The 24,510-nt window shown below is 38.6% G+C and overlaps 1 protein-coding gene across 3 annotated transcripts; it reads left to right on the forward strand.

Annotated features, from left to right (window-relative positions):
* Nucleotides 1-8,206: 8,206 nt before the first annotated feature.
* Nucleotides 8,207-23,288, forward strand: LOC117814120 (guanine nucleotide-binding protein G(i) subunit alpha-1). 3 transcript variants are annotated; one of them, XM_034685248.1, is made up of 9 exons: nt 8,207-8,940; nt 12,773-12,815; nt 13,501-13,642; nt 16,576-16,733; nt 16,845-16,973; nt 17,382-17,511; nt 17,609-17,762; nt 21,861-22,053; nt 22,162-23,288. In XM_034685248.1, exons 1-8 carry the CDS (start codon nt 8,823-8,825, stop codon nt 22,049-22,051), a joined length of 1,065 nt encoding a protein of 354 aa, XP_034541139.1. In that variant the 5' UTR covers nt 8,207-8,822; the 3' UTR covers nt 22,052-22,053; nt 22,162-23,288. The 3 variants fall into 3 exon arrangements, with proteins under 3 accessions (XP_034541139.1, XP_034541140.1, XP_034541141.1); XM_034685249.1 differs by lacking the exon at nt 8,207-8,940 and adding an exon at nt 8,993-9,023; XM_034685250.1 differs by lacking the exon at nt 8,207-8,940 and adding an exon at nt 9,156-9,432.
* The last annotated feature ends 1,222 nt before the right edge of the window (nt 23,289-24,510 follow it).

The raw sequence follows: 24,510 nt of genomic DNA on the forward strand, positions 1-24,510 counted from the left end.
GTATATCTTCAGCTAAGGCTTGACAGAACAGGTGGTCATTAGAACTGGCTCATGGTCTCTCATCGGCGTCACTAGGAAGGGGATAGTCGACGTAATTTGGTAATAATAGCATAAGAACCCGTTACTATATGGTAATCTCGTAAACGGAATAGACTGGTAATCGATCCTACAACCAGTGCCACAGAGTCTGCACATGAGGTGCTCCACCAACCAAACCAAACCGGCGCCACATGACCAAATTTTGAAAATCCTGATTTTTGAATATCACTTATTGCTGTCCTGATCATATTTCCAGAATTCTCCAAAACTCCTCTGATCATATAGATTGAAAAAAAGTCCCCTCTGCTGCTATGCACAAGAAGATTTCCTTGTTTTCCTTCTGTACGACATGGCATGAACTTTTTATTTGTTTTTTCTTATAGAAAATATGAGCACAAAAAAATAAATAGATATAGATAAATGTTCAATTAAACAAAACTCATTTATGGCTAAAGTTTATATTTTATATATATTAGTGGTGGATCTCTGGATGGAACATATACACCTTTTTATTATTCAGTGGTCAGAATGCTTTTTAATCCACATTGTTAACAAGTATTTCAGTATTCTGGAAATACCTTAAAAATGTCAAGGAGTTTTTTTAATGGATTCTTTGCCATGTTACTATAACCTACTGGTAGTAGAATATCAAGGCTGATAACTTTACTTTTAAATGAATGGTAACAGAATGCATAGCTGTATAACACATGTTTTAAAAACTCATTTTGGAGCCAACTTCCTCAAATTTACAACTAGGATTTTTGAAGTTGTTGGGCTTGGGCTATAGCCTTATGGTGTTGTGTATAATGTAGAAAAGTGCAAAATAAGTAATGTGATTAAAGTGTAATTTCTGGTTGTCACTGGATTTAGCTACTGTGTTAATAGGTTAAATCGTATCTATGTTTATTAATTCATACTACTGTCAAAGATCTATGTACATGTTTAAAGGATAAAAGTCCAAAACAAAATCACTGTTGGAAAAAAAGAGGATTGTTGCACTTTGTAACAAGTCACACAGCATGGCATTGTATCATATTTCTTTCCTATCTTTTCATATCATAATGAACCGTATTGTATCGTATCATATCGTAACTTATCGTAGTGTATCGTATCGAATCGTTTTGTATCGTATCGTATTGATCATAATGTATCGTATTATAAGTATCATACCATATTTTGTTATATTGTATCATATCATATTGTATTGTATCGTATTTTAGACCCAAAATCCGAAACTTCTTGACTATCAGTGACCGATTAAGCAAAGACAACAAAAGTTTACCTGTAATTTAGTTCTGCACTTTTCCAAAGTTGGGCTACTGACCAAAGAAACTCAAGCCCAAGATACCTTTGTCTTAAGCTCCTGCGACACTTTACAAATGTGTGTTCCCCATGTTCTGACTGAGTTCGGTAAGAGAGCGTTCAGTTTTGCTGCTCCTACTGCTTGGAATACGCTCCAGAAGGACTTGAATCAGTCAGATCTTATCTCACTGGACGCCTTTGGGTCCATCTTAAATGAAAGACAGACCACAGAACAGTGCCTGTGTTTTTAAATGCTGTTTTGTAATCACAAATTGCACTTTATTTGAAAATAAGTTGCACTTTTAAATTATTGATTGCTTCTACATACTGTCTGTACATACTGTTGAGTTGTGCTATTTATTCTGACGTGTGCTGCTGACCTCTTGGCCAGGTTGCCCTTGTAAATGAGGTCTTGATCTCAATGGGTCTCATCTGGTTAAATAAAGGTAAAATAACAAAAAATAAACCCTTACTTTCCTAACTCTCATTGCTCTGAGAGTCTCTCCCTGAACTCTTGCTCCCCTGATGATTGGTTTCTTCATGACTCTGCTGCCATCTGGAGGACTAACATCTGACCTTCCTCTGTCCAGCAACTCCACAGATGTGTGGGGAATGTGGAGTGCTCACAACACACAGCAGTCATATCAATTAAGATCAAAATATTCTTAGAGACTAAATGTCAAAATGAAGGATAGACAAACTTTCCTTGTAAATGTCTGAGTTTTTACTCCAATACTGACACTAATCAGAACCAAAATTATAAAGTGGAGTGGTCTGACCAACCTACATCCCCTTAAAGACCAAAGGGACTTACCAAAAGACTGAGGACAACTTGAACCTTTCAGCCCAAAGGTCCTGTGACCTAACGAATTTAGCTCTGAAAGTAACTATATGTCATGATTGATTGCAATTTGGAAAATAAAATTTGGCAAATGATGGTGGAGAGTTGATACTTTTGATGTTTCAATTTTAACCTGAACTGAAACTGTCAGCATTTGTTTCATTGGAAGCTTTCAGCTCTATCTTAAGAAAACGACAAAGGAAATCCTTTGAGCAGCGCCTGTGTTCTTAAATGGTTACTGTAAAATATCTTCTGCACTTTATTTTATCAAATTGCTTGTATTTTATATTTTAATGTTAGTTGTCGTGGTTATCTGTCTGTTTTGTTTACTATGACGTTGTGTGTTGCTGCCTCTCTTGGCCAGGCCACCCTTGTGAAAGAGGTCTCGATCTCAATGGGACTTTTATCTGGTTAAATACAGGTTAGATTAAAAAAATAAAAATAAAAGTCTGACAAAAATCTTAACTCAAGACTCAGCTTTGTTGACTGAAACTTTCTTCATCAGCTGATGACTCGATTCTCACAAAGATGCCTGTTATGTTATAATTTGTACATGTGCGAGGGGAGTAGTTCTTAAGTATTTTCTTAGGTCAGCCTGATTTTGACCTCAACCCAGGTGATGTTTCAAGCCTTTACGGTGAAGTTTTCAATACGTTTGAGACAAATGAGCCAGTGTGTTGATGATGAGTTTGATATGGTGTTTGGAACCTCAGAAAAGAGGAAACTTAAGTTTATATTTGATCAAATTAATGTTTTTTCGGTGCAGTTTAAAGAAATATTTAGTAACAGACTACCACAAACACACACACACACACATATATACACATTTGCACGTGCACACAGTAATTGGTCCCACTTGGAGGCTCTGATTTCCGTGGAACATAATGAGCATTTAGCAAGCTGCTCTTTCATTTCACACTCATGAGGCTCCATCACTTGAAGTAGTCAAAAGATTTCCTGTTGCTTGGGGAGGGCATGAAATTGTCATAGTAACTGTAAAAAACACCTATCTCTTCTCAGAATAAATAACAACATCCTCCCCTGAAAACTTGGTTGCTCTGTGTCATTTGTTGATTATAAGAAAAAGGATAAAGGGTTTAGTACGGATGACCTGTCGGCCCCTCTCAGCTCATGTGATGTACATGCTCAGGAAAATCTTTCCATGTTCCCTGAGAGGATTGGAAAAAAAAAATGATGGCCCTAGTTTGCATGATGCAGTGACCATCTGCAATGGAAATCATATGTAAAGTGAGGAGATGAATTCCAACCTCAACCTTTTCCCATCCCTTTTATATATAAAACCATATGTGATGGTTCATTTGAGGTGGCATTAAGTCTGATCATTACAAGAGTACATGACAATAGACTGATTTTGAAATACATATTCCTCAATATTTGCACCACACATGATCATCAATATGACTGGTCCACAGTCTATTCATATGATTGCGTGACCCTCATATATAAACACAATCATGTATATTGATTTTTAATCATTTGAACTTCTCATTTACAATCAAATTATCTAAAATATATGTTCCTGTAATTTCTGTCTGGCTGATTTTTGGTTCTTCAGGCAAAGAGCTCTGTATGCTGAATCACAAAGCCATCCGCTGGCTATTTGAATTCCTGGATGTGGTCATGGACAAGGTTAACCACAGGCTGTAGCTCTCGTGTGTGAGCATCAAAGTGTCCTCTCTTTACCTGATGAGGATGCTCCTAAAGGACAGCCGAGTAGGCATTTCTCATCAGAACAACCACTATTCAAAAACAGTGTTTTATAAATCTCTTCTTAAGGGTGAATTCTGCTATGTGTGCTTTCATTCAATTATGTTGCAGGTGTGTTAATTTCTGGACTTTATTACTGTCTGGATTATGAGGAATAGTTCAACTTATTTTTGACAAAAGCAATACTTTTTTTAAGCCCACTCAAAGAGAGCATCCTTACACTTAATTTCTCTATGGTATCCAGACAGATGCTGGCATGGCTGTGGTAAAAGAGGCACCCATACATTGTCTATGGGAATGCCCTGCACTGAACTCCTTCTGGTCAGCTGTGACAAATGCTCTCACAGAGATCCTTCATGTTGTTGTTCCACGATGTTTTTCATTATGTATATTGGGTGACAAAACAGAGGGGCTATGTGTGACACAGATGAAGTTTGTAACATTGGGTTGTCTAGCTGCTAAACAGAGAATTGTTTTTGAAATGGAACATTCTAACTCCAACCTGTTTTAGTGTGTGCAGCTGGTTAGAAGAGTTTGTAGACCTTATCGGGATGAAACGAGCTGCTGCCACATTTATACATCTCAATCAGGGATTAAATAAATTGTGGAATATCGTTAGATCCTACTTGAACTCCTTACCAGAGTAAATATGATATTAGTTCTATGACTGTTATGGTTATTTTCATAATCAGCCGTATCAAACTGAATTTACACTTTACATGAACTTCAAGCATGCTTTAAGTATTTATTGATGCCCCCAACCTCTGTCCTTCTGTTTTTGTTTGTTGTAGTCTTCTTTCTTTTATTTATTGTGTTTATGTTTATTTATGTATGGAATAAAAATGTATATAAAAAAATATCTAATAATTCTCTACGGTATCAAGATTATCTCTTCCCTCAGTTACATGCACCATACGTGGGGGGACTGACCCCCACAGGGGCAGTTGACATGGATACATTTTTAAGACACATCATTGTGTGGCCCATATAAAGGTATTAAAGGCTAAGGTGCTCAAGGACTCACTGATTCATTGATCTCCACTCAGTAGGTGTGTAGGCAAACGGAGAGGACAGCAGCATGTAATCAACTAACCTGTTAGTAGGTAAAGATTTGGTGTTTGGTCCTTCTCAGGATTGCTGGGTCTTCTTCAAATTAAGGATGTTTTGAAGGCAGACTGGTAACCCTGGGGGGTAAACAGCTACGTAAGCAGTAAAAGGGCACCAGACAGTGTTACACCTGACGCCATATTACAAGGTTGGCCGCTTGGTAGATTGGCACAGAGCCCCACTCAGTCTGCTTTGCCCTTATCTCACAGTTTTTAAGGCACCCAGAGCAGTGCACCACACAGTTGAGGGCCCAACAGGAGCCCACTGAGCACCTGGAATCAATGCGCTGGAAATGATTGTCAGCCAAGGGAGTATTCCTCTTTGCAGTGAGATCAGCTAAGAGAGCGGGCGAGTTGCAGGCTCTGTCCGTGCATGAGAGCTTCTACAGATTCCTGCCAGAGGAGGCAAGGGTGTCTCACTCTGGCTTTCTTGGGGTAGGTGCTCTCAGCTTCAACTTGAGACAGTCAATGGGATTGCAAGCCCTTCTTTCCACTCAGAGGGTTGTGGGGATGCTCAACAGGGACCAGCGCTATGTCCGGTCAGGGCTCTGAGGATCTCCATTTGATGGACAGAGACATTCAAAAAGGCGGTTTCAGTGTTGTTTACTTCAAGATTAAATACTTGTGTCTACCACTGCCAAAATCCAGACGGTCTCTTAGGTTATGGAGGTCATCTAGCATTTCTATGAGGGAATTTGTTCTCCAGCACCAGAGGGTAAAGGCACACTTTACAAGGGATGCAGAAACCTCCTGGGCCTTGTGGCAGGGCACCATCCTGCTGGAGCGCTGTGTGTCATGTCCCATCACATATGAAATACAAAACTTGGTGGAGAGGTAGTCTGAATATGTTATAGAACATCTGGTTAAAGTTGTAACCTTTGTTCTCTGAGTGAAGAGACTGTTGCTCCATGCTAAGGCTGCTTGGAAACCTGTTCCAATCGATGTTAACCAGTGAGTCCCTGCCCACCCGGGCCTTAGATACCCATAGGCCATGTGTCGTGTCTCAAAGAAGTATCCTTATGAACTGTCCAATGGGGTCAGTCCCAGCCCACCAATTTAGGACTTTTCAGATTAAAAAATGTGTCAGAAATGTTCATAAAGTATACTGAAAATGAGCGAAGAGGGAAAACTGTGCTTTTAGCTGTGAAATGTGATGTGTATTTCATTCCTTTTTGAAGACATCACATTCAAAATACTTTCATTTTAAGGGTAACTGTTGTAGAGTAGATGCTGTAAAAAGTGGGGAAGAGTATAACAAATATTATATATCAATAATATCATATACGGTGGGCACTAGTTGGTACACAATGCTCAAAAGTTTAAAAGGTTACCAGTATTTATATAAATATAAACTGGTTAGTGGCAAGGAGACAAACCAGATATATACACAATAGTTAGACTCTCAATAGCTTTCCCCACCAAATTTGGAGGTCTCTCTGTTTGAGCAGTGCATGTCTGTTTATGCAACACATGCAAACATGTTACTGAGCATTAGCAGCTCACAACAAAGGATTGCAATGCAAATCAGCACTGACAGTGAGATGAAGTACGCTTCCCACCAAGCTCTCTCACACCCACTCATATGGCGCACTCAAACACTAACATTTGTAACGGAAATGTTGAACATCACGACGGGACAATCCCATAGATATGAAGATGTCCGCAACAAAAATATTCCAAGGAAGCATTGAGTAGTGAGACACATACTTGAAATAATAGCTGACAAATAAATCAATGGAATATTGTATAATATCAAACAAAATAATGGAAATGAAGGCCTTATACCATTAAAACCTAATTTGACTCATAAATTCAAAAATTATAATATTTGAAGTGAAAATTGTCATTGTTTTGATATAGGAGGTGTCATACTAATTTAAAAGTTAAAAGGAAAAATAAATTGATGTTTTAAATTCAAAAGGGTATTTATTTAAAAAAATATTAAGAGTATCGATTATTTGTAAAATCAAAGTGACATTTTGAGATATTATTTAAACATATTCTTAATGTGAATTACATATGATAAAATTGTGACATAACAAAGCCTGGTTGTTTTCTCAAGATCCCTATCTTAAGTTAAAAACTGATTTTTCCATTATAACTCATAAGTTGACCTCCTTAATCTTGGAATACATTTTTTTTTTCTTGGGATAATAAGATGATTTGTTAGAAACGGAATAAAAACAATTAACTGGAGGGACAAACCAGCCAACCTGCCACTGTCCGAATCAGTTAATTCAAGCCCATTTTGATGTTTGCTGTTTGTTTGTTCAAATACTAAGGATACAAATTATGAACATCTGGAAAAATGCGTAAAATTAACCCATTGTTCACAAGACAAACTTAAAACGCATGTCTGCTTTGGGCTTCCGTTTAATAAGTCAAACTTGTTGACTCTAAAATCATTAACTATACATTTGAAATTGAAATAGGCCAAATGATTGATGGTCTACACCAGGGGTTCCCAAACTTTTCAGCCCGCAACCCCCAGAGTATAGGTGCCAAAGACTTGTGATCGCCAAAATATAGTTGCTAAAGACTTGTGACCCCCAAAGTATAGGTGCCAAAGACTTGGGATCCCCAAAATATAGTTGCCAAAGATTTGCGACCCCCGTGTTTACATGGAAATAGTAATTCCAAATTGAGGTTTACATGGAAAACACGTTTAATCGTCTTTATTCAATTCCCCTTAAGGTCTGGGGGTTAGGAAGGGTTCTGATTGGACAGGGGAGGGCGTGACATATTTACGTTTACCGGAAGAAAACAGACTCCAGTTCCTGCTTTTTTTACTTTTGGTTACAACATGGAAGACCACACAATAAGTACAACTTTCACTTTGATTTTGATTACAGTTTTGAATAAGCAGCGCGACACAAACATACTGCTTCACGCAGAACGACCAGAATTAAATTAAAGCGGAATGAACGTATACAGGATTCGGATTTAAAATCAAAATAAACCAGACACTTACTTCAGATTTAAGTTTAATTCGGAATGGTCATTTTCATTCGGAATTATGTGTTTACATGGTCATTAATTCATTTTTATTGTGAATTAAAGAGGAATTAAAAGTCTCATGTAAACATAGCCATTGAAAAAAAAACATTCTGGGAAACATCTCACGCCCCCCCATTTGTATCTCGCGACCCCCCAGGGGGTCCCGACCCCCACTTTGGGAACCCCTGATCTAGCCAACAAATAATTTGATAAAATGACATCATTTTCACTGTTTCATAATCCTCTCAAATACTGTCTGTTTTACTTTTCAGATAATGTCATATCTTTCATCGTGCTTAGCTCTTTTTTATGTTATCCATCTATTGACTCAATGTTGCTATCACACTGTAACTCCAGCTGACAGATAGCTCGTGCAAGAACTAAGAAACTTAAATTTTTTGAAAGTAGCTTGTTGCTGCGACACGCATGCGCAGTTCTCAGATATGCGTAAAGAAGAACAGGAAGCGAACAGTTTCATACTCCTTCGATCGACGCAGATGCTGCCGTAGACTCCCTTCTTTCTGTTGAATGATACAGGCTGCGTTCATTCGGAGAGTTAAAACGGTAGCAGAAGAGCCGGCCATCTTGAAAGTTGTGCTTTGTGGTAAACTTACATTTTAGACATACTGGCAGTAAAATCAGAAGTTTGGGCGTGTTTGAATCCGAAGTGTTGGAGAGACACACTGCCTCCTCCTCCTCCTCTTCACTGGATGCTAGCTCGATAGCCTTTGCATGTCGTTGCTGTCCTAGTTTAGGAGTTGTTTTTTAGTCTGCATTTTAACTTATTGTGTGGAAAGCCCTAAAAGAAGATGGGATGTACCCTGAGCACGGACGACAAGGCGGCGCAGGAGCGGAGCAAGATGATCGACAGGAATCTGAGGGACGACGGAGAAAAGGCTGCCCGGGAGGTGAAGCTGCTGCTGCTGGGTGAGAGAAACATGGACGGAGAGAGGGACGGAGGTCTTGGTCTATTTACTGGAGAGGGACCCACCTAATGCCCACCGTCTTCTGTAAACTTACAGCAAGCCTCAACAAATACATATACATACACAAAAATCTTAATTAGCTTAATTTGGAGTTGTATTAGTCTGCCTTGACGTTGAGTAACTCGACGGTGTAAACTTTGTAGAAACTACTGAGTGGGAGAGTTTAACACATTAACGGTCGGTGCTGCTGCTGCAGTTAGCTTAAAGTTGGTTCTGCTTTATTTATTTTTTTCACTTCTGGCTGAGTTCAGCTCTGTCCAGTCACTGCTGTAGTTGTCAGTAAACATTTGATTAGTTCAGTCCACACCCGCTGTGTCCAAGCTTTAAGTCACTGAGCTAATTTAGCCTTACATGTAGCTGCTCAGCTAGGTTAGCGGAACACCGCTAGCCCGGGTTGAGCTAACACAATGTCTGAACGGGAAACTCTCAACAGGTCTGTAACGTAGTTATAGTGCTACACAATACTCTAATTACTAGATTTTAAATACAGGCAATTAACTGGTTATCTTCCCGATGCGCAGCCATTCATCAAACACTACACACAGTTAACTTCAGGCCGGCTGACTGGAGCTAACCTTCAGTCAACACATCTGCCGCTAGTTTTTATCATCGGGTTTAAATTCATGTCTACAAACAACATGTAACATACATACAACATACAACATGTAACATACAACATGTGCATTAGTTGATATCACTGCAGGCCAACCCTGTACATGTTGTATGTGTACATGTACATACAGCATGTACAGGGTTGGCCTGCAGTGATATCAACTAATGTAGTAATGAATGTAGAGTCGTGTCTGGTTGTCCCAGTTAACTGGAGACCTGTAAAGTCACCCTGTCTACAGACACCCTGTCTGAGGTTAGGATATTGATATGGTCATTTGAATACTGTGGATAAGCAGGTAGAGGCCTGTGCTTCATATTTGTCGTCAGCCGGAGCAGCCAAACATATTCTTTAACTCGTCTAATTGATCTGTAATGTAGCTTATCAGCCTGGTTCATTTTTTAGGGAAGACTGTTTCTCCATGTCTTAAGTCTTCCTCTCACTGGTTGATGATGATGATGAAGATGATGAAGATGATGATGACCACTGCTGGCTGCCTCAGTCAGGGTAAGACAGGCAGGGGGTTGCATAGCAACCCAGTCAGCTTTGCTGACCGCAATAATCATCTGTGGTCTGTATACACACAACAGAGACAGCCAGCGCATGCTAACTGGATGTTTGCCCTCATCATATACTCTTCTAGCTGTTTCAAAAAAGCAGCAGTATTCGGCATGTGTATAATAATCTTTGCACAGATTATGGTCTGTGTCATCCCAGAAATCACAGGTTTGCTTTAAAACACGTGATTTCACCACAATCACAGACACTGAATGCTGCTCAGCTGCACCAGCTGCCTCTTGTATGTTTTTGCGTCATTTGAGAAGGACCTGATTTGAATTTTCATGTTTGTGTTTTGTCCTCTGTCACGGTTCCCACAAGCACCTGCATTATGTCTGGGATTGGTTTGTGGATTTGTTGCTTGATGGGGAAATTACCATATGGCTTTCCACACATGGATGCATTATGCCTCCATGTTGCTGACATTGAGTGTCTTTTATACTGTGTCTTTCAGAGCTTGGTGAAGATATGTAGCTTCATGTAACATGCGTTCTGCAGTTTGTATTCTGTCAGCGTCCCACCGGGGGTGTTTGCATTAATGCAGTAATCTGCAAATGACATGCTCTTGAGAAGAGTGATTCGAGTGGGTGGACTGCCTTAGATGTAGACTGCACTCGAACAAAAACAAATCCAAATCACAAAGATTGATCTTTTGTTGCTGTGTAACAGCATTTTCATGTACAGTAGCATAAAAAGCAGTGCAGTAGAGAAGCAGGCACGGTGTTTGCTGCTCTCTGAGCTATCTCAAACGGCCTGAGGGAAATGTGTTCTCCCTGCTCCAGCCAGTGTACCACCATCAAACATCTGAGCTAAGTGACCAACCTGAGTGATGTCCTTCACTTTTTGTTAAAATCCCTCTAGCCCATGGATGTGTGTGTTGTGTGATTTTCATTATGACTAGCTTTGTTTCTGGTGTGCTCGGCTGTTTATCATATGGGACAGTGAATTGGCGAACAGTTCTTCTCACTGGGGAGCTGAGAGTCCCTGCACAGGTAGGGTAATTAAAATGTTGTGTGCTCAGCTGAAAACATGCCTGTATCTCAGAGGGAGCTGGGGACCTGAAGATTATGCACAAAGTGCATCTTTGGTTATTTCATGTGTATATCAGATTGCACCACAGCCCCTTATCTTTGTTATATTTCTAAACCTTTAACTTGAGGGCTGCACAGACTCTGTGTTGTATGTTAGACTCACACAAATGAAATCAAACACACAAGATTCATCTGACGGCCTGAAATGTACAGGGACTGTTTGAGCAGCTTGAGTGTCTAACCCAGCAATGTTTAAGCTGTGTATAATCTCATTGACAGGAGGATCTTGTTGATTAATCCAATTGCACTGTGACCTGGCTCAATTAGACCTTACTCACTTCCTCACTGTATTATGTCACAGGGCAGCTTCTGCAACACTGCATGTTGAAGTGAACTTTTTGATTATTAAAGATCGATCTTTTTCGTTTGTGACACTGAAGATGGCTCCTAACACACATTTGTGCATGTCTGTTGTGTTTTAACTGCAGGGCAGTGAGTTTACTTGATATAATGCAGTTTTCTTTTCTTTGTGTTTGAATATTTGTGAAGGATTTTTTCAGTCTAATTTTGCTGCAGCAGGCTTATTCAGAGTCGGTGTGACCTTAGTGAAGACACAAACAGCGAGGCAGTAATTCAATGACTGCGTTAAAGGATATTTCTTAACCACAACACTTAGTTAACTCCTTGTCAACCATCACATGTATGCACACTTTTGTGATTATTGTTGTTACCAATTCAGTATCCCCCCCCTATTTTTATGTGGGGACATTTTTTTTGAGTCAAGCTCCTTGAATGTAATATTTGTCTTTACACCTCTCTGAAATCAAACTGATGATTGTTGGTGGTGTATACAAAATTTTTTTTGCATATCTGATTTGGACATTTTGTAGTCTGAATATAACTCATACAGTGCATTAATAAATAACAACAAAGGCCTTTTCAATTGTATCAGACTTGAAGCTGAATAATCCGTAAAGTATTTGGATACCATAAAAATTAGTAAGTAGAGTTTCTTTCAGAAAATAAGACATTAAAAAGAAGTTAGATCTGAATGTAGACTAGGGGTGAGTATTGGCAAGAACCTCACGATACGCATCACAATACTTGGGTCACGATACGACACAACAGTATCATGCTATATCACAATATTATGTATCACAATATTGTGATATATTGCGATATTCTACACAATTAACTAATAAAATAAAATAGAGATGGTGTATATGCAAATCACACAATATTACTCAAAATTGAAAGGACAAATTAAGTCAAAACTATTTGATTGAAAACAACTTTTCCACTTTATTGTTTTTGAAATACTGAAGTCGTATTTTAGTTCCAACTCGGCTAAAATATGTATTTTTATTTTTACAAAAAAACAATATTAAGAGTTGACATATCAATAATATATCGGAGGTCAAAGTTATGCGATATATTGCTGTATCGATATTTTATCACACCTCTAATGTAGACTGTAATTTCTGAGTTCTGGTTTTTGAAGTTGCTGTGAATTTTCCCGTACTTCCTTGCATGTCTGTTAAAAATACTAACTATAAATCTTCTGTTTGTTTCAGGTGCTGGAGAATCCGGGAAAAGTACCATTGTTAAACAGATGAAGTAAGTAAGAATGTTCATTGTCACGTTTAAAAACACACCCCTCGTGGCTGTTCAACCTCAAACACTGTTTGTTCAGAGAAGAATCTACTTCTCAAAGTTGTACTGACGTCAGATACCAAAGAGAGCAAATGAAACACTTGACGATGTAAACACCAGATGGGATATCAGACACAGAATCCTCATCATCTTGTCATTACTGGCAAGTTTTCATGTTAAAAAGCTGATCATATTTTTAATCCTTTAACAGTGAAGTATTTCATTGTTAGATTTCTAGTCATAAATATGTGATTGTTTTTGAATCTATTGTGGGGTATGACTACAGCAGACACATCATCATTTCACACCATTGCCCAGAAACACACCCACACCTCCTCCTACACTAATAAAATGTCCCTTCATTAGGGCCTTCTAATTTAGTCTTTCTTATTTTAATTAGAAACAAATGTTTAAATATGACTCAAAAACTTCATATAAATGAAAACAATCAAAGTTTGGGTCTCTTACATGATTTTAAGCCATTTCAGATCCTTCATTTGAAATGACAACACTCATAAAAAATAATTGTTTAGTACCAGAAACTTGAACATGATGACTGTAGTGTTTACTTAAAACCCACAACTTTAAATCCATCCTGATTATTAATGTAAAGTGTAATAAGTGCTTAAATCTTCTCTTTGTGGGTCAGGATCATCCATGAAGCGGGCTACTCAGAGGAGGAGTGTAAGCAGTACAAGGCCGTGGTCTACAGCAACACTATCCAGTCCATCATCGCCATCATCAGAGCCATGGGACGCCTCAAGATCGACTTTGCAGATGCAGCCAGAGCGGTGAGTGAAGAAAAACAAAGCGGGCGTTTCCACTGTTCTCTGTACATCACAGATTAAGACTACAGGTTGGGTCTCTGTTCACGTACAACGCTCAGTTATTTAAGGACAAGAGCCACTTAGTCATATGCCACCTCTTCATTTCCCCTCTCACTTCCTCCTGTGCAGCAGGTAAAGATCAGGTTAACGTTTCGTGTCACTTTTAAACGTCTCTTTACAGCAGAGGCTTGTTGACATGAGAACTGTACTTTGGTTATTTAGTTTGTGGGATTACCCTGATCTGGATCCGGACATTCTGAAGTTGTTTTTCGTGCTTAATTGGGCTGCCTATCAGCAAGGATGATATTTACAGTAATAATTAGCACCACTAGTGTTTTAGATGAGTGCTGTAAACTTTGTGCATATTCATGTGGTGTATTATTTCTACAATTCATTGCACACTGCTGGGTATTTCGTTATAATTCTTTTCCCTAATAGGTTTCTTTTCCAGTTTGTAAATCTGTTTTTGTCCAGGCATAACAAAAGGCTTACTCAATGCCTCAGAAATGACTGACCCACTCTGATATGGGGACCGATTTCACACCCATAGCTTTTCTAATGTTGATTTTATGCTCTTATACATCTCATGGTTTGATCACTGACCTACACCAAATTCCATGCAGGTTTTGAAATGTAGTTTTATGTAAAGCTTTGTGACTGAAAGGATCCGTACAACAACTTACTTCTCTTTTTAGTTATAATTATGGTGCTCACAGCGGGCCTCATTCACTAATAAATGTGTAGAAATGTTCTTACTCTGCACATAAAATCCACGCATATGCGAAATCACCGTTCGACAATTTTGTTCTCACCACCTTGTGTATATCAGTGAATCAGAATAATTCTAAATTGACAGGCGTGTGCCCACAACCTGCAATCAGCATACTGCCACGCCCCAATTCATCCACATAAGCACATCTGTTCAGTGCATCAAGACAAGAGAGGTAGAGTTGATTGTTGTGGAGGTTGAGGCAAGAAAACCATCACTTTTCCGAAGCGTATCAGCAGGAGTCACCATGAGAAAAAAAATGAAACCTGGTTTACTACTACTGAGACTGTTACTGCTGTGTCTCCTGAGGTTTTCACCGTGGCTCAGGTTAAGAAAAAATGGTTTGATATTAAAGTGGACGCAAAAAAAAGCCCAGCTGTGCCCAACGAGCCTTCAGCAGCCCAAATGTTTGCTCTACTACGGCACGCGTGTGGGCATGGATGTTGTTATAGCGCACCTCTTAGGGGGTTTTCAGGATTAAAATATTGATTCATAAGCCAGGTTTTAAGGCCATATCTGCGGTGACCTAAAGACACAACAACATTTCAGCATAAACAGGATAGAGACTTAAAGGTGACATATCACGCTTTTTTCATCAATATATATTGGTCTAAGAGGTCCCCAAAACATGTCTTTAAAGTTTATGCTCAAAAAAACACTTTGAAATCAGATTTTGGTCTGCCTGAAAAGCCCGCTTCTTCAGTCCTCCTCAGAACACTCTGTTTTCTCTCTGACCACGCCCCCTCAGGAAGTGGATGTGCCCTCGGCTCTCCAGCACGTTGATCTAATGTTTACATGTTGGCTGAATATACACGGCTGCTCAGAGATCACGTTACTTCAATCCTCTGAATCTGATCCAGAATCTGATCCAGAATCTGATCCTGACGGAGAGGCGCCTGTAGCAGGACCTTCCTGAAGGATTGGTCACAGATTTAGTGTTTCTTGTTTTTTATCTAAAATAGAACATTTAACCCATTATAGTAAAAAAAATAGTTGCCTTGAAATATAACCTTGAAATAAAACCTTGAAAATAGAAAATGTGATGAGTTTTCTGCCATTCTTTTTGTCAGATGACTATATGACAGTCATCTGGCAAAAAGATACCTGTATGACATTCTCACATAGGTAGGTTAATTTTCTGCAGACCAGCTTAAATGAAGTCACATTAAAACACTTTGAGGGACAGTTGGGGTCACGAGTCTTTGGCTCTTGTATTTTGGGGGTCGTGGGATGAAAAGTTTGGTAACCCCTGTCTTACGCTCCAAACGCATCCCCACAGTGCTGTTGTGTAAAATGAATGTCTTCAAGCACATAAAAATAACAAATGTATTAAGGCTTAAATAGGCTCCAACTAATCAACTGGTTTTGGCAACAGATGCAATAATTCATGGCACTGTTGGTGGAAGTGATCAACATTTTTTCAATGTGTACATTGTCATCATATTTTTAATTTCAAACTGATTATTTAATTTAAGATTCAATATTCTAAGTATGATGAGGGTGAAAAGGTGTCAATTTCATGGTTATTTAAGACATTTAGTCAAATCACCGTTTTTATTATTGAATTCTACTAAAGGCTTTTTTCTTTTACTGAAAGTAGTTTAAATATGTCATGCATTTAGTTAAACCAGTGTGTTTACATTTTCTGAGAGTTTATCTTCATCATTTGTGCGTACGCATGGTCTGAGGAAGTTCTATTTTTTTTCGCAGTGTAAGAATATATTCAAGTAAGAATTTATTGATGAATCCCAGATTAGTGTTTCAAACGTTAGTACGCACAGTTTAAGCACATATTCGTGCGTACGCACGGTTGGTGAATTAGGCCTATTGAGTCCACATCTTGATGTTTGTAAGGGGCAGAGAGCTCTAGCTGTGATTTTGTGAGTGATTGGTCTGATGATGCAACAGTGCTAACAGAAAAAACAATCTTGATCCAGAGAATGTATTAAATACTGCTCCTAAATCTGTTTCTTTTGACATTTTGTAGTCTTTATTTGCTTAAAGATTCTCAATTTTTGTGCACAGCCCTACAACTTGAACTCTCACACACCTCAACAGCAAAACTGAAAGCTATTTATGTAAAAGAATTTTGGGTTATGACTTTAATCAGAGGGCTCTGTCTCTGTAGGATGATGCACGGCAGCTGTTCGTCCTGGCAGGTTCAGCAGAAGAGGGTTTCATGACAGGAGAACTAGCTGGGGTCATCCAGCGGCTGTGGAAGGACGGAGGAGTTCAGGCCTGTTTCAGCCGCTCCCGGGAGTACCAGCTGAACGACTCTGCTGCATAGTGAGTTTGTTACACAAACACAGGAACAATATTAACTTCTGTCTTGTTATTTAGTACTTGGCATGATTGTTCTTCTGTTTCCATCTATGAATGACTTTTCTTTTCCTAAAGCTACCTGAATGACCTGGACAGGATATCCAACGGTGCTTATGTGCCAACCCAACAGGACGTGCTCAGGACCAGAGTTAAAACTACTGGTATTGTGGAGACACACTTCACTTTCAAGGATCTGCACTTCAAGTGAGTATAAGCAGCACAGTGTGTTCAGTCATTTAACTGTATTTACATAATGATTAGTGGTGCTCTCTTTTAGTCTGTCCACAGACCTAAATCTCTGCCCACAGCAGCTCAGATTTGTTCAGTCATTCAAATAGGTGTGGTTTTCCTCTCATTGGCTCTTTCAGAGGGCTTCAATGACAGTTTACCAATCCATGTTTTGTAGGCGGGATGAGGAATATGAAGGACATTTTCCTACTGAAATAGTTAGTTAAATTTATGGAAAAGAAGTTCAGAAAAATGTAGATGTGATGGGCCGAGTTGTTGTTTAAGTCCATGAACAAAAGTGAATATTGAATTCTTTAATTTGTGAGTGAAAATGTGTTCGTGTGGTATTTTATTTAACAGTGCGTGTCTGTGATTTCTCTGCAGAATGTTTGATGTAGGTGGTCAGCGATCAGAGAGAAAGAAGTGGATCCATTGTTTTGAGGGAGTCACTGCCATCATCTTCTGTGTGGCTCTGAGTGACTATGACCTGGTCCTGGCTGAGGATGAAGAGATGGTAAAATCCTGCCCCACTTTCAATCCTCCTAGTATTTATGTATCCATTTACCTTGGCTAGCTGCAGAGTTATTGTTATGTTTTCCTCTCTCTTTCAGAATCGCATGCACGAGAGCATGAAGCTGTTTGACTCCATCTGCAACAACAAGTGGTTCACAGACACTTCCATCATCCTCTTCCTCAACAAGAAAGACCTGTTTGAGGAAAAGATCAAAAAGAGCCCGCTCACAATCTGCTATCCTGAATACGCAGGTGAGAGAGACATATACACATAGAGTGACTTAAAAATGGTCAACCAGGGTAATTAGGGCAATAAGTGTGTTGTGTGTTTATAAAGTAGGAACACACTTTTTCTCACTCAGTTGTCCATTCTTTTAACACTTGGTCTGTCAGCACTTAAAAGGCGCGCCAGTCTCCACAGACCACACACAGATATTTCTTTCTTCTCCTTTCTGCTCTCCTCGTGAACTGTGTGGGCTGCTTCATTCTAATAACATTATGTTCTTGTCAGACCTTCAGTAATTAATGATACATTTCAGACAAGTATCATATTTATCTAAATTTAAACTGAAAGAAAAAAATCTATGCCATATAAATAAAAACAAAATCCCTTACCTTTGATGTCAACCTAGTTTTGCTTCTGGGAAAATTGTCATCAAGAATGTGTTTCTCCCCCACCATCAGACCTCCATGTGATTCAAACTTATGTAAGAGTCTAAACTTTCCCTTCATTTATCCCTCAGTAACAAATCTCTCCATTGTTGGATCATACAGAGGGAGGTTGTACAGTAAAGCTGCTCTGTAGCCTGCAGGTCAAACTACCAGTTAGTTAACTGACAATCCAAAACAAAGTGTGTAGGTGAATGCATGTAGTACACTCATGTTAAATACAATATACACCCTCACACACTTTTCTTTTTTTATTATTCTTTCCTTATTGAGGACGAGCAATCACTTAACAGTCAGTAGTTATTCTACAGCAGAATGTTCAATTAAATTAAATTAAAAACCTTTATTTATTCTCGAAAGACATTGAGATTTCCCTCATTTCCAATGTCGTCGAGATCACAGGCACATTAGAAACAGCAAACAAACACACAATCATTCACAAAATAATATATTAATTAAAACAGATATAATTTGAGACACAGTTGTCTGAGATCAAAGTCTTAAATTCTGCAAAAGAGGGGATGGTCAGCTTTAAAGTCTGTTGTATTCCATGATTTAGTGGCATCAATGGAAAATGCTGATCGACCCAGTTCAGAGTTAACTCGAGGGACTTTCAAAATGAGCCAATCAGAAGAGCGAGTCCCATGTAATGTAACATGTATAGTAGATGAAACGTACTTGATAGTTCTGCAGCAATTTAGCTCTTCAATTATTGTTTTCTTAGGCAACTTAAGACATACAACAGAACATGGGAAGATTACATTTTAAGGGTATAGATGGAAGAGATTGCAAAAGTCAAATAAAGAGCAAGCCAAAAATACAAAAGAAATTAACCATAACTTCACTCCTTCACTACATTCAGTCAGATGAAATCTGGCCTCACAGGTTTAACATATTCTGTCCATTTGGACCAGATTCTGTAAAATCTTTACTTTTGAACCTTGAGGGAGAATGAAAGCCTTTCCAGAATATAAATTTGGTATATTATTTCAATCCAGTCATCAATAGTTGGGGGATCAGGTTTCAACCATTTCCTTGTGACAGCATTTTTGCTTGTTGCGGAAAGAATTTGTGCTAATTTCTTATCACTTATATTCCATCCATTGCAGAAAAAGTCACCCATATAGACTGAGTCACAACTAAAAGGGATGTTAATTCCACAGATATGATTGATGTGCTTGTGAATGTCCTTCCAAAATGGCGTTATAACTGGTTACCTGGACAGCACTTCATGGTTGTCTCTTTAACTGCAATTACAGCATCACACCAATGTGGTGGAGGCGTGTCAAAATCAGTGCAGTGCAGCGCAAAAAGAATTGCCAAATCAGAAAGTTTTCTTCTGAGAACATCTTGTTTATGCACTACTGTCCCTACTGACAGTTGTAGTCAAATTTAAATTTGATACGCTCATCTCTGAATACACATTCAGTCTGCAAAGGAACTTCATACGAGACAGCTGTCACTGTTTATCCCTGTAAAGATGGACTCCAGACTGCAGTTCAATTCATACACCTTTTAGTTATCCAGAGCAACTCCAGACTCCAGGATCAAATGTCCGGTTTTCATTTCACGTCTGCGCTCATGTCCGTATTCACATTCACTTTGTCCGTCTGTAGCTTTTTACCTGTTGGAGTGTAGAAGGTTTAATTACTAATTCAATAAACATTCAGCCCCCCCACGGCTTTGTCACAGCATGTTATTTAAATTCTCCAACATGAACAAGTATAGTAGAAGAATACATATTGATAATAAAGGATAAAAACAAAGTAAAAACTATGTATTGCCATGAATGGTCGCTGAGGCAGTGAGAGACACTGATCTAAGAGTTCATGATCACAGGCTCCAGCCAAATCATGAAAACAACTTGACATATCAGTAAGTGTGGTCCAGATCTAGGAGTGGTATTATAAAAAGGCACATGTTTATAATGGGAAAAACTCCACAAATGCCCTCTTTACGTGTCATAAGCATCATCAGACTAACGTGGGTGATGGCACTTCAAATCTTCTAGAGGGGGAAATTTGGCAGACATCCAGGATGTACCAGAAATGAAGTATTGAACCAATCTCCCTTTACAAAAGACAGTTTCATGACAGATTGGTCCATAAAAATACTCTTCCCCTTCCCCCCAAATACATGATTTTAATTTGAGTATAATAAAGATAACGGACTTGAGACGGTCCTTTTACGAGCCTTTACAGATACTCTCTTTTATTTGATTGAACCACTACTGGAATCCCGACAACACATAGTTTGTAAGAAGTGTTTGGGTGAGTTGGTACGCTTGGTACACATGCACATGTGTGCACACAGTAAGGAAGTTACCCCCTCAGCCTCGTTTTTAAACCAGGGAAAGCCCTGCTTCTAAGCCTGCGCCCTAGAGAAAGTTTTTTTGAATGTGTGCACAGAGGTGACAGACGTTGCCAGTCTACTGACAATCACATGCCCTGCAGAGAAACAGACAGAGTTAAAGATAGAGTGAGAGAGACAGATGTTCTCTGGTTTGATGGTCCTCTTGTAAATTGTGGTACAACCTCTCTTATTTACTGTGGACCTTCTTTTACCACTTACTTATTTTAGGTCACTGTCTTCTTTCACATATTTCTAGTTCAAATAACAGAGATCTAATTCTTCCAGACTTATCTGGTATTGTGGATTTTCTGACCTAAAGGGGTGACCAATGAATCATGTTGGATGTTTCGGTTTATGAGTAGGCTGTACATGGACGTTATAGTGTCATGATGACTACCTGCTAATAAGAAAGGGAATGATTTTGTGCTAATGCTAAATTATTGTGTGTTTGGAGGGAGGGGGTTTCCATTGTTTTATCTAATACCAATCTCATTCCGGATAAGACAATATTACCTCACTCTTTGACTCTGTCACAAACAATGATGAATGTAAACTGTAACCTGAATGGTTGGCAGAGACATGTAATAACAAAGATGTAGTGAAAGGTTTTTATTTAAGTATTTTAAAGATATTTTGTAAACATTTACAGTTTGGTGGCTTTGCTGGTAATGTTGGTGTTAAGCAGGTGAAAAGGTGCCATCTGTTGGTTAAAACAAAGACTGCACTACATGCAGCAGGTCTGCAATACATGGTTTGTTCCTCATTACAAGTAATGTCAAAATCAACACGCATCACGATCTTGGGTTACTGTGAAACCTTTGCCTTAAATGTCACAATAGATAAATCTATGACTGGATGGATAACAGGCTAATGCCAAGAAAAATAGGTTGATGCCAAAACCTTGAACAGTTTTACTAGAACCTCATATTAAATACGTTACTTATATCTGACAACTCGTTTTGTAATCAGATTTTGAAGACATTTTAGCACCAAATTAATAGAGAGCTCAATGGACTCTTTCAAGTCTCAGTTATGAAACCTCCCTAAAAGATACTCTTCAACGGACTTCACAACTTCCCAGCAGAAACGTGTCATGAATGTGAATCAAGTGGACAAAACATTAGAAACACTCCTTGATATAATGTGGCAAGTGACTCAAATCTAGCTGTTTGCTTATGGTTGGTTGACTCACAAATAATTGGTGTAGACTCAGACGTTTCATATCTTAGTACTCGTACAGTTTTAATGTTGACATTGAATAGGGTTTCTTTTGCAGTTTTTTCTTCCTCCTAAATGTGTCCTCTTTGCCCTGCTCTCTTCCTCCTACAGGCTCCAACACCTACGAGGAGGCAGCAGCCTTCATTCAGTGCCAGTTTGAGGACCTGAACAAGAGAAAGGACACCAAGGAGATCTACACCCACTTCACCTGTGCCACCGACACCAAGAACGTGCAGTTTGTGTTTGATGCTGTGACCGACGTCATCATCAAGAACAACCTGAAGGACTGCGGCCTTTTCTAAAGGTAACAGCTGTGGCTTCAGTGATGGACTGGTCCTGAATAGATAAGTGTGTCTCGTTGCACATTTTCCCCAGTAATCACAGTTTCTTGTCTTGTTGTGTTTCTGTTCAGGCAAATCGATGGCCGGCTTTCCAAGTGACTTTGTTCAAGGGGACTGAGACTGGAGGGAACTTTGTGCACCCTGCTGAGAATGTCACTTTTAACCTCTTATTAACTTATGTTCATCTCTAAAAGTTTTAAAGACGGTGTGTAGAAAAAAACATTTTGTGTAAAGTATTTGTACAACTGTCTCTGGCCTGGGATTTTTCACAGTTTTTAAAATGTGCTTGTTTTACCTTAATATCATTATTTTAAATTTTTATATAAAAGGGGGGCCTTCTTTTTTTTTGTCCATAATTGAACACTTTTTGTCTTTTTGTTTGTAGGTGCTTGTGCCTTGCATGCCTTAGTTGCAGTGTTTCCTTTTTGTTGAAGTAGATGTTAGGCTCATGTAGATGTTGCTGTTGAACTCCTCCAAAGTCCCCTGAGTCCATGTTATCTCTTATGTTCAGATTATTTCATTGTGGTATCATTTTTTTTTTTTGCCTTGTTGGAAAAACCAAGAAAGACCAAGTCACTCTGTAGACCAATTCACTCTGACTCTGACATACTGTGTGAGCTGTGTGTTAACCTTTGATTGTGTGGTGTATGTATGCACTGCGAGTGAGAGCTTTGTTTTGATTGAGGCCAAAAGTCAAAGTGTGTGAGTGTATGTGTGTGTGTGTGTGTGGGTGTAAGTGTAAGTGAGTGAGAGAATATAAAACAAAGGGACCTTATTCCTCTACTTGCCATCCTCTTTCAAAGTTGTATTTTTCTAAGTGACCAAAAAGAAGCTACTCTCTAATTAATCAGTGCACATTGTTGGTGCACGGCTCCAAACTGTAACATTTCTGATTGAATCAAGAACTAAAGAGAAGCTTTGAACAGAGGATGCCAATGTTGGCCTTGTAGCAGACAGTAGGACCACATGTAGATCTGTGATAAATTACAGACAGACAAACAGACAGACAAACAGACAGACAGACAGACAGACAGACAGGTGCGCTGTTCATGATCTGGGATGGTTTCAAGTTACATATCCCCCCTGAAACCCCAACCCTCTGTTTTCATTGGATGGGCACATTAGTGGACTAATCTCCATGATTTTGCTAATAAAAGAGCTGCTGTGGTGAAACCATGGCAACTTATGCAATACACAACTTTTTCTCCTGTGTTTCTTTAATCCACGTTACACTCTTTGTGTGTACAGACAGGACAACATTTGACTGTAGGTGAAACATTTTAAAGGGTCAATGCTAGAAAGATGACAAAGAAGCAGTAATTAAACAGTCTATATATGTTAATATAAGGCTAGTGCTTTCTGGCTCCAGCTTCACCAGTGTGACATTATGTGAAGTTTGTCCTGTATAAAGGTAGTTGTTATAATATGAGGTTTTTAAACTTGGTTGGACAGAGCAGGATATTTAGACCTTGTTTTGACCTTCAATAGATTAACTGTTTTCATCAGTTGATTATTTGATTGGTAAAATAAGAATATCTGTCAGGTTTTAGACCATTCTTGTTCGGTTGCAAAGATTGTTTACACCTACCTCACCTGTTAGATTGTTCTCATTTGACTGTCTGATACTTTGATTCCTACAAACTTAGTTTATTAAGTAAGATAAATATAATTGAATCTACATAATGATAAGTTTAATTTCAACAACAGGTCAAATACCAAAGCTTGACACGACAAATCAGTCCAGGTCCAGAACTAAAAAACAAAACTAAGATGTCTTTTTTTTTTTTTTTTCAGTTTATTTTGTAAAACGACCATCATAAAAAAAGTTAGACTGCCTCATACTCCTATTTACATCATGTAGAACACTGATCAGGTCATTTATTATATATCCATAGATGGCTTGCAGTCACATTAAGGTCCACTCTAGGGATGTGCTGAGACATATATTCTCAGTTACATATCCAATACATTATTTTGAAAGTATTTACAGCGTATATATTTCTAAATAAAATAAATGTTTCTTGAATATATTTGTGCTTACAGTTACCCTGTTCTCCCATCTATGAGTTTGCAATTACCTCATATAAAGGGTTCATCTGCTGGTCACTAGAGGTCTCCACCTTCACAGAGAAGTGCACATTTTATTTTCAAGGCAAGGCAAGGCAGCTTTATTTGTATAGCGCATTTCATACACGAGGGCAACTCAATGTGCTTTACATTAAAACATTAAAATAACACAATTAAAATGACAAATATGATAAAACAGAAAAGAAAAGGAAAAGTAGAATATATTAAAAATTACATTAAAATTTTAATTTAAAGTGGGTTAAAATAATCTAAGATAGGAAGGCAGTGGCAAATAAAAAAGTCTTAGTCTTTCAGTATGTGTCCTGAAAGTGTTGTTTTCCCATATTGTGTGC

Source organism: Notolabrus celidotus, chromosome 6, assembly GCF_009762535.1.
Source record: "Notolabrus celidotus isolate fNotCel1 chromosome 6, fNotCel1.pri, whole genome shotgun sequence".
Classification (NCBI taxonomy): Eukaryota; Metazoa; Chordata; class Actinopteri; order Labriformes; family Labridae; genus Notolabrus; species Notolabrus celidotus.